The sequence below is a fragment of the Marmota monax genome, unplaced genomic scaffold, assembly GCF_021218885.2.
Source record: "Marmota monax isolate L192 unplaced genomic scaffold, Marmota_monax_Labrador192_F-V1.1 WCK01_AAM20220418_F8-fsc00177, whole genome shotgun sequence".
Lineage (NCBI taxonomy): Eukaryota > Metazoa > Chordata > Mammalia > Rodentia > Sciuridae > Marmota > Marmota monax.
Window position 1 is genome coordinate 1032072 of NW_026694922.1, and position 15373 is coordinate 1047444.

The 15373-nt window shown below is 39.1% G+C and overlaps 1 protein-coding gene across 4 annotated transcripts in view; it reads left to right on the forward strand.

The window, feature by feature from the left end:
* The first annotated feature begins 9 nt into the window (after positions 1-9).
* Chek2 (checkpoint kinase 2) overlaps positions 10-15373 on the forward strand; it is a 42032-nt gene continuing 26668 nt past the window's right edge. For 2 of the 4 annotated variants that reach the window (XR_009225202.1, XM_046427308.2), the window contains exons 1-5: positions 10-139; positions 2228-2798; positions 10021-10145; positions 10262-10409; positions 14768-14858. Coding sequence is in view for 3 of the 4 variants with exons in the window: in XM_046427308.2 (XP_046283264.1) it covers positions 2453-2798; positions 10021-10145; positions 10262-10409; positions 14768-14858 (710 nt within the window). In the remaining variant the exon portion in view is untranslated. Of the gene's footprint in view, positions 140-223; positions 306-2227; positions 2799-10020; positions 10146-10261; positions 10410-14767; positions 14859-15373 lie in introns of those variants that run through there. The other 2 variants (XM_046427307.2, XM_046427309.2) reach the window with 2 other exon arrangements.

The window sequence follows — 15373 nt, forward strand, 5'->3', positions numbered from 1 at the left end:
CCGTCACCTGCTGGGGAGAAAAGCCGAGAGCGTGGCCGCACACACGAGTGCTGCTGATTGGCTGAGAGCCGAGGGGGCGAGGTCTCCTGGGGGGAACTTGGACGCTGAGTTCCGCTTGCGTTCTAAACTACAATTCCCAGTAAGCATTGAGGCCACACGCGGTGGTCACATCCGCTGCTCTTCATTGGTCGGGCTGCGGCGGGGGGTGTTTTGATTGGCTGAGGGTGGAGTTTGTATCTGCAGGTTTAGCGCCACTCTGCTGGCTTCGCCTGCGGGAAATTTGCGGCTTCAGGTGGGCTCACGCGGTGAGTCATAGTGGAAAACTTAACTTGGGTGCTTGGGGGTTCGAATCCCATTCCCAGGGTCTTAGCAAGGGGAGTCTCCCGAGCTTCCGCATTTCTGGATTTTTTTTTTTTGATCTGGAGGGGGGAGCGCGTGGGCGACACTCTTCCTTTGTAGCTAATCTTCGAGGTGAAATTTACTTTCCCTCTTACTACAAGTTGAAACAGGCCTGGATGTACAGGATGAGAAAGAACAGAGTTGTGCTTCTCAATACCAGAGCGGAGTTACTTTGTAAAGACTTCTATGAACATTAATAATTATTGCCATTCTTTAGATTCAATCTCTAAAAAAATACTTCTTGAGAACCCAATCTTAACTGCTAGGCGCTGCAGGAACTGGAAACGCAGTTAGTAGGATATTCTAAGTGTTCATAAGTTAAGTGTGTGGGGTGGGGTGGCAAGGAATGGATAGGAGAGGACCAGTCCTCGCTGGGACTCAGTTTCTCTATTTGAAAGAAAGGTTGTTTGGCATTCGGAAGGCCTCTTGATTTCCTTGGGACTGGAATTCTGTTCCTAGTCTTAGAGATTTGCTTTGGTTACTTTGTTTTTTCACTCACCACTGGTCTTCCATTAAAAATAGCTCTCCATTAGCAAACATTATGAGGGGAGGAATTTTACATGCATTACCTCAGTTAATCCTCACGGTTCATCTGTTTTTTTCAAATGAGGAAGTGGGTTCAGAGAGGTGATTTATTGAAAGCTCACTACTTGTCAGGCTGGAGAAGTATTGCTCAACAAAACTGCAGAGGGGCTTGGGATGTAGCTTAGTTGTAGAGTGCATGCTTAGCATGTATGATGTCCTGGGTTCCCCAGCTTTGGAGGGAGGGGGACAGGGAAGCATCAGAGGGATTCAGCCTGGCTGAGGCAGTATTAGACCAGCAGGTCCTGGAGTGGTAGACTCCGCCATGGCATCACTTTCCTGAATATGTTTGAAGGATAACCATCTGGACCTTTGTATTTCCAAAGCTATGTAAATGCAGTTAGTATGAGTATAGCTTTTTACTGGCCCAGAGTGTGGGTTGGAGGAAATGTACCTTTTTATTTTGAAAAAGAAAATCTGATTAGATCATTGAAATTTTCTTTGGCTTCACTGGTGATTCTGTTTTCAGAGTCTATCAAGTGAATTAAAGGGTCAGAGGCTCTGTTAATGATCTCCTGTGATCCAATCATTCCTTTAAGATTCCTCCAAAGCTGGAAAGTCTTTGGATGCTGCGACATTGAGCCACATGTTCCTTAGCATCAAAAGGATTAGGTTGGGTTGGAGCTGTGGCTCAGTGGTAGAGCGCTCGCCTTGCATAGCACGTGCAAGGCCCTGTGTTCCATCCCCAGCACCACATAAAAAAATAAAATTAAATAAAGGTATTGTGTCCAACTCCAACTGAGAAATAAAAGTAAAAAGAATTAGGTGGATTTGTCTAGAGCACTCCTCTTTGGGTTCTGCCTCATTAAGTGAACTTGCCCTTAGTTAGGACAGTGTCAGGGAACCTAGACTGAACAAATAGGACTTAATTCCAACCCTACTGGAGAATACCCTGGGTATAAGGGGCACAGATATTTTATGCAAATGATTTCCTTAAAGTGGTAAAGGGAGTTACTGTACAGTTTCTTTTTATCAGTCTTGTATTCCATGTCCCTTGACCCTTTCTTTTCTTTTCCTTTCAAAGCATATATGAAATTTAAATGTATTATCGATACATATTAATACATTTGTATCCTAATTTTCAATATTTGGATGCATGGAAGTTTTTATGAGCCTCCCAATTCAATTTTATTGTTTTTTGTGTATCTGTAATCTTCAAATTATTTATATATGTGTGTGTATATATATATATATATATATATATATATATATATATTGATATTGATATTTTCTCTTTGCTTTATAGCTATTAGACAAAATGCTGATCCAGTGAAAGTGATCTTATGAAAAGCCCAGCCCAGGAAAACCAGAAGTGGACTATTTGGATTTTAATTTTTGCAGAGCACGCTTGACCTGGATTTTTTCTTTTCTTTTTTTGTCACTGTAATATGTCCATTCTTGACTCTTGAACTTCAAGCCTTGTTCCTTGAAATTCACCTTATTTTTGGACACTTAACTTTTTGAAGTCGTGATGTCTCGAGAGACGGATGCAGAGAGTCAACAGTCCCACAGCAGCACCTCCCCTCAGGCTCATGCCAGTGGTGTCTCTTCACAGGCCCAAGGTGGCTTCATTCAGTCCCAAGTCCTCTCCCCACAATCCCACGGGTCCTCACAGTCCCAAGGCACATCCAGCTCTTCTACCAGCACTGCACCCACCTCCAGCCAGTCCTCTCACTCCAGCTCCGGGACGCTAAGCTCCTTAGAGACAGTGTCCACTCAGGAACTCTATTCTATTCCCGAGGACCAAGAACCCGAGGAACCTGCCCCTGCCCCTTGGGCTCGATTATGGGCCCTTCAGGATGGGTTCACCAATCTTGGTAAGACCTTTGTTGTATGTTATTGTATACTATTCAGAAAAGCAATTACAGATGATTGTTGCAGTCCAAAACTCAGGACATTTCTGGCATGATTCTGGAGTTTGAAAGTGATGAAAGAAAAAAGAGCCACTGGTGGGTAGTGCACTGGCTTTTACTTGCTGTGGATTCCCTTCATTTATTCAAATATTAATGGGGCATTTGCAATACGCTATGCATCTGAAACTCTGAAGAGAGCTGTGGAACCTCTTACAGATTCCACTCGGAGTGGCGGCGCACACCTGTAATTCCAGCAGCTCAGAAGGCTGAGACAGGAGGATCACGAGTTCAAAGCTAGCCTCAGCAAAATCAAGGCTGCTAAGCAACTCCGTGAGACCCTGTCTCTAAATAAAATACAAAATAGGGCTGGGGACGTGGTTCAGTGGCCACATGTCCCTGAGTTCAATCGCTGGTATTAAAAAAAAAAATTGCAGATTCATGCAAAGTTGAAAACATTATTATCTAATCATAGAATCTTTGCCATTTAACCCCTGATGTGGTTTGATATAGCTTCAAAGCTGTTCAGAATAGGCATGGCTCTTGGGCTGGGGTTGGGGGACTCAGTGGTAGAGCGCTTGCCTAGCATGTGCGAGGCACTGGGTTGGATCCTCAGCACCACATTAAAAAAAATAAATAAATAAAATGAAGATATTGTGTCCAATTACCACTAAAAAAATTATTTAAGAATAAGGATGGCTCTTTTGTTGACTACCTGTTTTTTATTTATTTTTGTTTTTGGTACTGGAGATTGAACCCAGGAGTGCTTAACCACTAAGCCACATTCCCAGCACTTTTTTTTTTTTATTTTGAGATGAGGTTCACCAAGTTGCTTAGGGCCATGGTAAGTTGCTGAGGCTCGTTTTGAACTGTGTTCCTCTTGCCTCAGTTTCCAAAGCCGCTGGGATTATCAGGCTATTTTTTGTTTTGAGCCAGAGTCTCACTAAGTTGCCCAGTCTGGCTTTGAACTTGTGATCTTCCTGGCCTCAGCCTTCCAAGTTACTGGGATTATATGCATGTGCTACCATACCTGGTAAAATCTTAAATTTAGAAGTATATATTTGGAGTTATTTGTTCCTTTTTTTAAGCCATATTTTAAAGATATGCTTATAGACTTGGGTGAGTGAGAAACAGAAATGGTAAGAAAGCATGAAATGGGATGCATTAGTTTTGGTAGTCACAAAACATTCAAAGAGCCTAAGAGGGCTGGGGATATAGCTCAGTCGGTAGAGTGCTTGCCTGCATGCACAAGGCCCTAGGTTCAATCCCTAGCACCAAAAAACAAAAACAAAAAAGAACCTAAGAGGGTGACCAGTAGATAATAAAAGTGTCCCCCTTCCCCACCATATTGGGGATTGAACTCAGGGCTTTGTGTATGCTAACTAAGTAAGCATTTTACCACTGAGCTACATCCTCAAGCTCCAGTGGTAGAACACCTTTTTTTTTCCCCTCAAGTACTGGGGAAAAAAAAATTGTGTGAGAGCACTAATTTGAGGCTCTATTTCTGGACTCTGAATTCTGTTCCATTGATTTATGTGTGTATCCTTATGTCAGTACCAAACAATCTTGGTTACTTTGGCTTACTAAATTTTGAAATCCAGAAACATGAGTCTCAATTTGCTTTTCCAAGATTGGGCTATTCTAGATTCCTTGCATTGTCATATGAATTTTAAGTTTGTCACTTCCTGCAAAGAATGCAGTTGAGGGTAGTTGAGTCTGTAATTGGGGGAGTCTGGACAGCCTTACAATATTGTCTTCCAATCTATGAACATGGAGTATCTTTCCATTTATTTCAGTTCTTCTTTAATTTCTTTGAATAAAACTTTATAGTTCTCACTATACACGACTTGCACTTTGAAGAATTTATTCCCAAATCTCTGCTTTAATGTTTACCTTTTGATTGTGATAAAATCTAAACAGAGCAGCCCAGTTGTGACTCAGTGTGGTAGAGCACTCATTTAGGCACTAAGGTACTGAGTTCGATCCTCAGCACCAAATAAAAGTAAACAAATAAAGGAATTCTGTCCCTCTACAACTACAAAACATTAAAAAAAAAAAAAAAGTATTGTATCCACATAGAACTAAAAAATTACACATAAATACAAAAAAAATCTAAACAGAAACTTTATGTCCACGGAACAATTACCAATTGCCCCTCCCCCAGCCACTTGCAACTCTAATCTACTTTGTGTCTCTGGGAATTTACCAATTATAGATACTTCCTGGAAATGGAATGATAATGCAATTGTTCTTTATTTCTGGCTTATGTCATACGGCATCATGTTGCAGGGTTCATCCATGCTATATCATGTGTTAGAACTTCCTTCCTTTCTTTCTTTGCTGGGCCTGAATCCCAGGGCCTTGCCCATGTTAAGCACAAACTTACTTCATCATGGAGCTTATATCCTCAGCCTTTTCTTTTTATGACTGAACAATATTTCATTGTATGTCTATCACCATGATTTGTTTATTTATTTATTTGCTCTATGTTGGGGATTGAACCTGGAGCCATACATGCTAGGCAAGTGCTGTACCACTCAGCCACACCCCAGCCCCCCCAACTCCAGTCTTTTGTTGATGATCACCTGGGGTTATTTCCAGCATATAGCTATTGTGAATGATATTGCTATGAATATTAGCAAACAAATATCTGAATCTCCTTTTTCAATTCTTTTGGTATATACCAAGGAGTAAAATTGCTGGATAATATGGAAATTCTTTGTTTAACCTTTTAAGAAACTGCCAAACTATTCTCCATAGTGATACATCTTTTTGGAGAAATGTTTATTTAGATCCTCTGCTCATTTCTTAATTGCTTCTCTCTTTAAAAAAAATTAAAATTCTTGATGGGCTTTTATTTATTAATTGATTTATATAAATTAATAAATTGTGCTGAGAATCAAACCCAGTGCCTCACACATGCTCAGCAGACACTCTACCACTGAGCCACAACCCCAGGCCATGATTGCTTCTCTTTTCATTATTGACTCGTACGTGTTCTTTTATATATTCTAGATACAAGTCCTTTATCAGATATGTTTAGCAAATATAGTCTAACTGTCTCAGCCTTGTCTTTTTCATTCTCTTGATGATGTTCTTTGGTGTATGCAGACTTTTTAAATTTTGTTGACTTCCTTCCAATTTTTTTGTTTTTCTTTTGTTAATTGTGGTTTTAGCATCCTATGTAGGAACAGGGTACTTAGCCAGGGTTTATGAAAATTCATCACCTTTTTTTTCCCTTTGGGACTGTATAAGTTTAACACCTACAAGAAGTTTTTGATCCTGTTTTAGTTGATTTTATTTATGTTGTGAGATGGGGTTTCCAACTTCATTATTTTGCATTATACATGCAAATACACTTTTATTATGCACTTTTCTTAACACTATTGTTGAAAACAGGAATTCCCCTCCCCCTCTCCCAGTTAATTGTTTTGAAGGCTTGTGGAATATTGATTGACTGTAAATGTGAGGGTTTATTTCCTTTTTTTTCCCCCTATTAATCTATATGCCTTTCCTTAGGCTAGTACTACATTGTCTTGACTATAGTAACTTTATAGTAAGTATAAGTAAATTTTATTTTATTTTTTTTTTGTACTGGGGATTGAACCCAGGGGTCCTCTACCACAGAGACACATCAAGGTCTCACTGAATTGCTTAGGGCTTGGCTAAGTTGCTGAGGCAAGCCTTGAACTTGGGATCCTCTATCTTAGCCTCCTGAGTCACTGGGACTACAAGGACAGGCCACTGTGCCCGGCAGAATCTTGTGCTTAATTTTCAATATATTCTGACTCTTCTAAGTCTGTGTTTTATTGCTAAGAATTTTAATGTGAGCTTGTTAATTTCTGCAAACAAATATAATCAGGGTTTTCATAGGGATTGTGTTGAATTGTAGATGGATTTGAAAGTATTGTCTCATAACATTAAGTTTTACTTTTTTGGTGCTGAGATTGAACCCAGGGCCTCACACATGCTAGGTAAGCACTCTACCACTGAGCCAGATCCCCAGGCCATCACATATAAATGTAATATAAATGTTCACAGTTCCATTCTGTGAACATTTATATGGGTCTTTCAATTATTTTTCAGTGGCGTTTTGTAGTTTTCAGACTATAGGATTTGCAGTTCTTTTGTTAAATTTGTTTCCAGATGTTTTATTACTTTTTTACTATTTTAAATGGAATTCTTTTCTGAATTGCATTTTAGGTTTGTTCATTGCTAATATATAGAAGAACAGGTGATTTTTGTATATTGATCTTTTTTAGTAGAATGTTGAATCAAAGTGGTGAGAACAAATATCCTTGCCTTGTTTCTGATGTTAAGGGGAAAGCTTGCAGTCTTTTACCCTGAAGTGTGATGATATCTCTGGGTGTTTCATGAGTGCCCCTTCTCAAGTTGACAAAGCTCTCTTCTGTTTCTAGTTTTTTCTTCTCTTTTCTTTCGTTTTTCATTCATTCATTCATTCATTGTAAAGGGCTGTTGGACTTGTTAAAATTTCTTCTGTGAGGCAGGTGCAGTGGTGCACGCCTGTAATCCCAGTGGCTCAAGAGGCTGAGGCAGGAGGATCATGAGTTCAAAGCCAGCCTCAGCAAAAGTGAGGTGCTAAGTAACTCCGTGAAACCCTTTCTCTAAATAAAATACAAAATAGGGCTGGGGATATGGCTCAGTGGTTGAGTGTCCCTGAGTTCAATCCCTGGTACCAAAAAAGACAAGGGCTAGAGTTGTAGCTCAGTGGTAGAGCGCTTGCCTAGCACATATGAGGCACTAGTTTAATCCTAAGCACTGCATTAAGAAGAAAATAAATAAAATAAAGGTATTGGATCCATCTACAACTAAAGAAAAAAACACTCAAATTTACAAATTTATTAAAAGAATTAAAAAAAGAGTAATATGAACAACTGTACAACAAAATTAGGTGAAACAGATATTGAAATACACAGAAGTCTAAAGAGATAAAAATTATCAAATACTGGCACAAGGGGCTGCTTCAGCCTCCCATGCTGCTGGGTTTAACAGGCGTGTGCCACCGTGCCCAGCTTTTTTTTTTTTTTTTTTTTATTATAGCCATCTTTGTGGATGTGAAGTGACTGCATGTGTAATTTTGATAGATCTTTCCAAATTATTCTCGCTAGATAGTTGTATATAATTTGTATAAATTATGTTCTTCCTATGTTCAGTTGTTAGACCAGGACGCAAGAAAAGACCACTGACTCCAATTAAAATCAAATTAAAGCAAGCCTATTATTTCAACTGGCCGGGCTGCCTCTCCCTCCCAAAACGGCGGGAACAAGACAGCACCCCAGCTTTCCTGCAGCCCATCTTTATAGCCCAGAAAGTTACACAAAGGGGCGTTACAGATAACAGAACTCTGACAAGCATCACACTAATGGTAGTTTACATGTTTTGCTGGCCCCAACATCAGAATTTATGAGGACCGTTAGAGCCTCAGAGAGGGTCGTTGTCTGGCCAGGGAAGGCCAATATTTATGAAGTGTCACTAAAGTTTCAGAGAGGGCTGCTATTTGGTCAGAGAGCCAGGCATGGGTGAGTTCAAGGCACGGGCAGGCATTCCAAGCAGGTTCAGAATTTGCAGTAATTTATAGTAAAGCCGAAATTATCTTTTCATGGCTTTGTGGCAAGATGGCTCCCAATTTTAAGAAAAGATCAAGTTGGGTCTATCACAGTGTGTGAGTACCTGCTCTTCCAGACTTCTCGCTAAAACTGTAGCGTGAGACTTTTGGATTTTTATTAATCTAGTAGATAAAACATAGATACTTAATATATTTTTAGTTTCAATTTTGAGTTAACTTGGCCATCTTTTCATGTTAGTGCCCTTTGTATTTTTTTCCTTATAAATTGTTTCTTCATATCCTTTACTCATTTTCTCCAGGTTTGTCTTTTATTGATTTATAGAATCAATAGCTTCATTGGGGAAGTTAGTCCTTTGTGATATGAATTGCTGATAATTTCCTCATTGTCCCAGGTGCTGGAGCTTTATTTATTTATTTATTTTTGAACCACTGGGGATTGAACCCAGGCGTAATTTTCTTTTTTTTTTTTGAGAGAGAGAGAGAGAGAAAGAGAGAGAATTTTTAATATTTATTTTTTTAGTTTTTGGCGGACACAACATCTTTGTTTGTATGTGGTGCTGAGGATCGAACCCGGGCCTCACGCAAGCCAGGCGAGCGTGCTACCACTTGAGCCACATCCCCAGCCCTCCAGGCATAATTTTCCACAATCCCTAGTCCTTTTATTTTTTACTTTGGGACAGGACTTGATCAGTTGCTGAGGATCTTACCAGATTGCTGAGGGTCTCAGTAAATTGCCCAGGCTGGCCTCGAACTTGCAATCCTCCAAGTCTCAGGGATTACAGGTGGCAGGATCACACCTAGCTATGCTCCTATCAAGAGTCTCATGCTGCCCGCTAGGCTTTATGTCGTCCCAGGGGAAGGGGGGGTAACTTCCAGTCATGGCCTGTATGTAGAGTGAAATAAAGCAGGGTACATTATCCTAACAAGTGGGTGGTGAAATGGGAGGCTGCTTATATAGAAAACTGAATGAGAGATGATATTTGAGGCCAGACACAAAAGGCAATAGGGAATGAGCCTTTTGGGTAGTTAGGGAAAGGCCACAGAACAAATTTCTCCTGGCTAGTGGGGCTGGGTGTAGCCAGCAAAGGAATAGGAATCCAAGGTGAGGCTGGAATGGAGGCGAGGCCAGACCCTGGGCATCAATCAGGCCATAAGGAAGAGTATAGTTTTTATATTAAATGTGGTAGGAAGCCTTAGGATGGGAATGAGCAGAAGTTATTATATAGTATTTTCCCAAGTCATTAAAATTACTAAGTTTTAATGACTGCATGTTGCTTCATGGTTATAGATTAGCCATCCCTTATTAAATCGTAGAACTTTGTGTTCCCCACCCATGCAAAGTTTTTTAATTATTTTGTTTTGGGGGGGTGGGGAGTCCTGCTGAGGATTGACCCAGGGCTTTGAGTATGCTAAGCATGCCTTGTGCTACTGAGCTATAACCTCTGGCTCCTCCCCTCGAATTTTTAATCTTATAAACTTTTGATAATCAAATTTATAGATTGCCACCTCAGGCTGTTTTCCTACAAGTAGATTTTGTGGGCAATTTTTAAAGGTGTTGATACTTGCAATGTAACAGCTCCAGCATGTGCTTTTGTATTGCAGAGTGTGTTAATGACAGCTACTGGTTTGGGAGGGATAAAAGCTGTGACTATTGTTTTGATGAACCACTGCTGAAAATGACAAATAAATACCGGACGTATAGCAAGAAGCACTTCCGGATTTTCAGGGTAAGTGGCAAATGTTCGTGTACTTGGGAGAGCTGGTAATCTGGTCATTGCTCTTGGATGTCTTCCAACTATAAATCCCGCTGTTCAACTTTGAAATAAAATGTTCTCTATTTTAGGAAATGGGTCCTAAAAACTCTTACATCGCCTACCTAGAGGATCACAGTGGGAATGGAACCTTTGTAAACACAGAGCTTGTAGGGAAAGGAAAACGCCGTCCTTTGAGTAACAATTCTGAAATTGCTCTTTCACTATGTAGAAATAAAGGTAACATTATTATCTTATGTTTACTGGATTTTCTTTCCCCTCCTGTGTAAAAGGAAAATTAATTTTGTGAATTTATAGGACACCATTTAAGTGAGTAAAATTCAGTTAGCATGCAAGATTTAATCCTGTTGCCCTACTTGCCTTTTTAAACCATGAAAAAGTTCTATCCAGACAGATTTTCTTAGGTTTGATTGGCTTTATTTAAAGCCATGTGTTGTCAATTGAATTATCTTATTGGTTAAAATAAATTACAGTTCTTAGATTGATTGTTATGCCATATCTGCTTTAGATATATGTGTTATTGTTGTTGGAGGCTATTAATTCATCCTCCTTCCCTCTCTCCTCCCTCGCTTCCTGTCTTTCTTCCTCCCTCATTCTTTCCTTTTAAAAATACCTTTATTTTGTTTATTTATTCTTATGTGGTGCTGAGGATCGAACCCAGGGCCTCGCACATACTAGGCAAGTGTTCTCCCGCTGAGCCACAACTCTGGTCCCATCTTTTCTTTCTTCATTTCTTCCATTTATGCATTTCTGCATACATTCTTTGAGCTCCTTTTACATGCCAGGCATTAGGCTGAGTGTTTCTCTAAGAGCTCAATTTAGAGCACTCAGCTTTCTGTTCTTTTTTTCTTTTGTGATTCTGGAAATCAAAACCCAGGGTCCATGCAGATACTCTGCCAGTATGTTACACCCCCAGCCCACCTTCTTGAATACCACATAGTTGTCTTGTGCAATTGAAGCTGTTGATTGTTATCAGGTAGCATTTTATAAATTTTATAAGACATTTTAAAAACATTCACTTATGAAATTTCATGAATATCATATCTAAAACAAACAGTTGTCACTTAGGGCAGAGTCTGGAAAGAATGATTGATAAGAAAAATTGATAATTGACCTGCAGCATTAAAAGTAGCTCATAGTGATTTCAAATCTTGGAGCAAGAGGAAAACTCTTTTTTTTTTTTTAGTATTTATTTTTTAACTGTAGATGGACACAATATCTTTATTTTATTTTTTGTGGTGCTGTGGATCGAATCTAGGGCCTCACACATGCTAGGTGAGAGCTCTACCGCTGAGCCACAGCCCTAGATCAGGAAAACTTTAAATCTTTAATTAATAAACCACAGAACTTCCCAGAAACCATCTGAGAGCAGAATGATTTGGAGAGAGAGAGAGTATTTGTATGTATTTGTGTGTGTGTGTGTGTGAGAGAGAGAGAGAGAGAGAGTTTAAATATAGAGGTTCACATAAGCACTCTTACAGATTCTGATTCAGTAGTTCTAGATATTTAAAAAATCATAGCAGGAGCTGGGGTTGTGGCTCAGTAGTAGAGCACTTGCCTAGCACCTGTGAGGTACTGGATTTGATCCTCAGCACCACATAAAAACAAATAAATAAAATAAAGGTATTTTGTCCATTTACAACTAAAAAAAATATTTTGAAAAATCTCAACAAAGCCTGGCATGGTTGTACATGCCAGTAATCCCAGCTACTTGGAGAGACTGAGGCAGGAGGATCACAAGTTTAAGGCCTGTCTGGGCAGCTTAGTGAGACCCTGCCTCAAAATTTAAGGAGAGGTTGGGAGTGTAGCTCTGTAGTAGAGCATCCCTGGGTTTGATTCTTAGTACTGTGGTGGTGGTCGGGGGCGGGGGGGAGTCCTTAAAAAGGTGATTCTTGTGCAGTCATCTTCAGACTGACATCTGGGAATTGTAACTATATTAAGCATTGTAAAGTGCATCTAATTATTTTTGGTGTGTGCAGTTGATCCTGGGACCTTGTGCTTTTAAGCACACACTGAGCTATCTGAGTCTCCAAAACTGCATTTTATGATTGACAGTTTTCCCTGTTTCTGACTACTTTGTGTTCTGTCTGATTCTTATAGTTGGGGCAACTGCAGTTTTTGCTTTTTTTGGTCACTTAGCAGAGGAACAGTTGGGACAACATTGGGTCTCTTCTGGTCAGGCAGTGTGCCACCTTTTGCCCAGTCATCTAAGGGACACCTTTTTAAATTTTTTCTCTTTTTTAAATAATGAGAAAAACTTTAATTTGTTTTATTTGACATAAAACTGTATGTATTTGTCACATACAATACGATGTTTTAGTATATGTATACAGCATGATGTATATATGTATTGAGACATCACATGGTATCCCATATGTATGTACAGTTTTTATGCATGCCTGTAATCCTAGCAGCTCAGGAGGTTGAGGCCGGAGGATTTAAAATTCAAAGCCAGCCTCAGCAACTTAGTGAGACCTGTCTCAAAGTAAAAAAATTCAAAAGGGCTAGGGATGTGACTTAGTTGTTGAGCACCCCTGGCTTCAAGCTCTGGTTGTTAAAAAAAAAAAAAAAAAAGTATGTGAATATACTTAGTTCACATTGACCCCCACAATTACCTCACGTTATTAACATTTTTGTGTGTGATAAAAATACTTAAAATCTATTTTAGTGATTTTCAAGAAGATAGCATGTCATTATTAACTATGGTTGTTGTAGAACAGATCGATTCATTTTTTTTCTAATTTGAACAAAGATGTCATATAGGTCAAAGGTGGCCCTGATAATGTAGACCAAACAGGTGCTCTGTGAACTTGCATTTAGCCAACAGATGTTTTCTTTCTTCCTTTTTTGTTTTGCATTTTATTTCTAATTTTGTTTTATTATTATTTCTTGGCTCACAGACATTTTATTAGATGTTTGCCAATTTTTATAACTTGAAAATTTAGATTTTTTTTTTTAAAGTTGGCCGTGGCGAGCCTACAGACCTTCAACCTGGGGATCTGCAGGCACTGAGTAGAGGCTGCCTCCTTTGGTTGGGGGATTTGTTTCCCTGTTAAAATCCTCACTTCTCCATCTTAACCTTAAACTCAACCCAGCTAAACTTGGGTGCATTTCCCTTCCTGGTTTGTGTGGGGAACTGTAGTCTCTGAAGCAGACCTTGACATTTGAGGAGAAAAGCATTCTTAGAATCCCTCAAATTCCCCTATTTCAGATGCCACTGGAACATATAAGTTCATAAATAGCCACAGGTATAAAGGGGGATTCATCCCTGGGTGGACATCAGGGAAGTATCAGCTTCCACTGTCTTTTCCTCAGCCTGGAATCACGTGCACTCAGGTGACTGGGGTCTGTGCCAGAGGCTGGGTCTTTAGGTTGGTGTAGGGAGGGCCAAACCCTTCACCTGAAATCTCAGAAACTCAAGGGTCTTAACCAATTTCACTCTTTGAAAACATTATAGGGGGCCGGGATTGTGGCTCAGTGGGAGAGCTCTTGTCTAGCATACAGGAGGCACTGGGTTTGACCCCCAGCACCACATCAAAAACTAAATAAACCAAATAAAGGCATGTGTCCATCCATAACTAACTGTATTAAAAAACAAACAAAATACAACAATACAACATTATAGGCAGGTACAAATTTATGATTGGTGGCTTTGTAGAAATGAGATGTCTCATAACTGAATGCATATTTGGCATTGATGGGATTGTTGAATTATTAAATGAACAGTTTTCTTTTTAATGCAAATGTTATATTGAGGGCATTTCAACATGTAGCTTTAAAATATACGGTGATAATACTACAAAGTGTGGATGGGACAAGTGGAAATGTAGTGTTATGTGTTTCTTATGTACAAACTAGTATAAATTATATATTAAGGCAGAGTAAAATGTGAGGCCTGGGGATGTAGCTCAGTGAGAGTGCTTTGTCAGCACACGCACAAAGTCCGGGTCTAATCCCAAGCGCTTGAGAAGCAGTACTCCTGTGGCTTGAATCTTGGGCAACTAGGAATGCATCCTCTAATCTGCCATTCGAATCTCCCTAAATGAGTGATTTTATTTTTTGAGATACAGCCTTAAAAATGTAGAAATAAAAGGGATTAGTTTAGACAATGCTATTTAACTTTACAAATAGGTTCAAGATGGTTTGTACCATAAAATACCAGATAGGTCAAGGTAGAGATGTCTGAGAGAGGATAATATGAGTGTGGTCAGTACTGGCCTGTTTTTAAATTAATTGCTTTTTGGTTCTGGGCCTATGGTAATCTGCATGGGTATTTTGTATTAGTGCAATTAATTAATATTCTGAGGTCGATGAATGTGAGCAGCCGTTATGTTATAGGTTTCCTATACTATTGTGAGCTCAATGCTGTGTATTTCCATTGAAGGATGATATTTGATTATCATTTCTCAAGGGTTTTATAACATGCCTTTGCCTAGCTAAATAATTCCTTCAGGGTTATGTGTTAAATATAATCAAAAACATTTGTCTACTATTCCATATAACTATATTTTAGAATTAATTAATTTTCTAGTTGTTATGAATTAATAAGCACATTTCTGCCCTTTTTATCCCCTTAGTTTTTGTATTTTTGGATCTGACTGTAGATGATCAGTCAGTTTATCCTAAGGAATTAAGAGATGAATACATCATGTCAAAAACTCTTGGAAGGTAAACTTTTTTTCTTATATAAATTGAAGTTCACTTTTTTCCTATACGTTTGTCATTAGTTTTTCATTCCTGATTTTATGACATTCATAATCTGTTCATAATATAGTTGTAGGGAAACTATTTGTGATAGGTATATTATTGATTGATATGATGATGATCAATTGAAATGAACTCTTTCCTTACAAATTTTATTGACAACTTTTTTTTTTGGGTTCTGGGAATTGAACTCAGGGATACTTTACCACTGAACTACATCCCTAGACCTTTAAGGTTTTTATTTTGAGATAGGGGTCTCATTAAGTTACTTAGGGCCTCACTAAGTTGCTGAGGCTGGCCTCAAATTTGTGATCCTCCTTCCTCAGCCTCCTGAGTCACTAGGATTACAGGCATGCACTACCACACCAGGCTTGATGATAACTTTTTAAAAGCAGCTTTTAATGAACTATAATTCATATACCATGTAATTTGTCCTTTTTTTTTTTTTCTTCTTCTTTTTTGTAGTCCTGGGCTCCTTG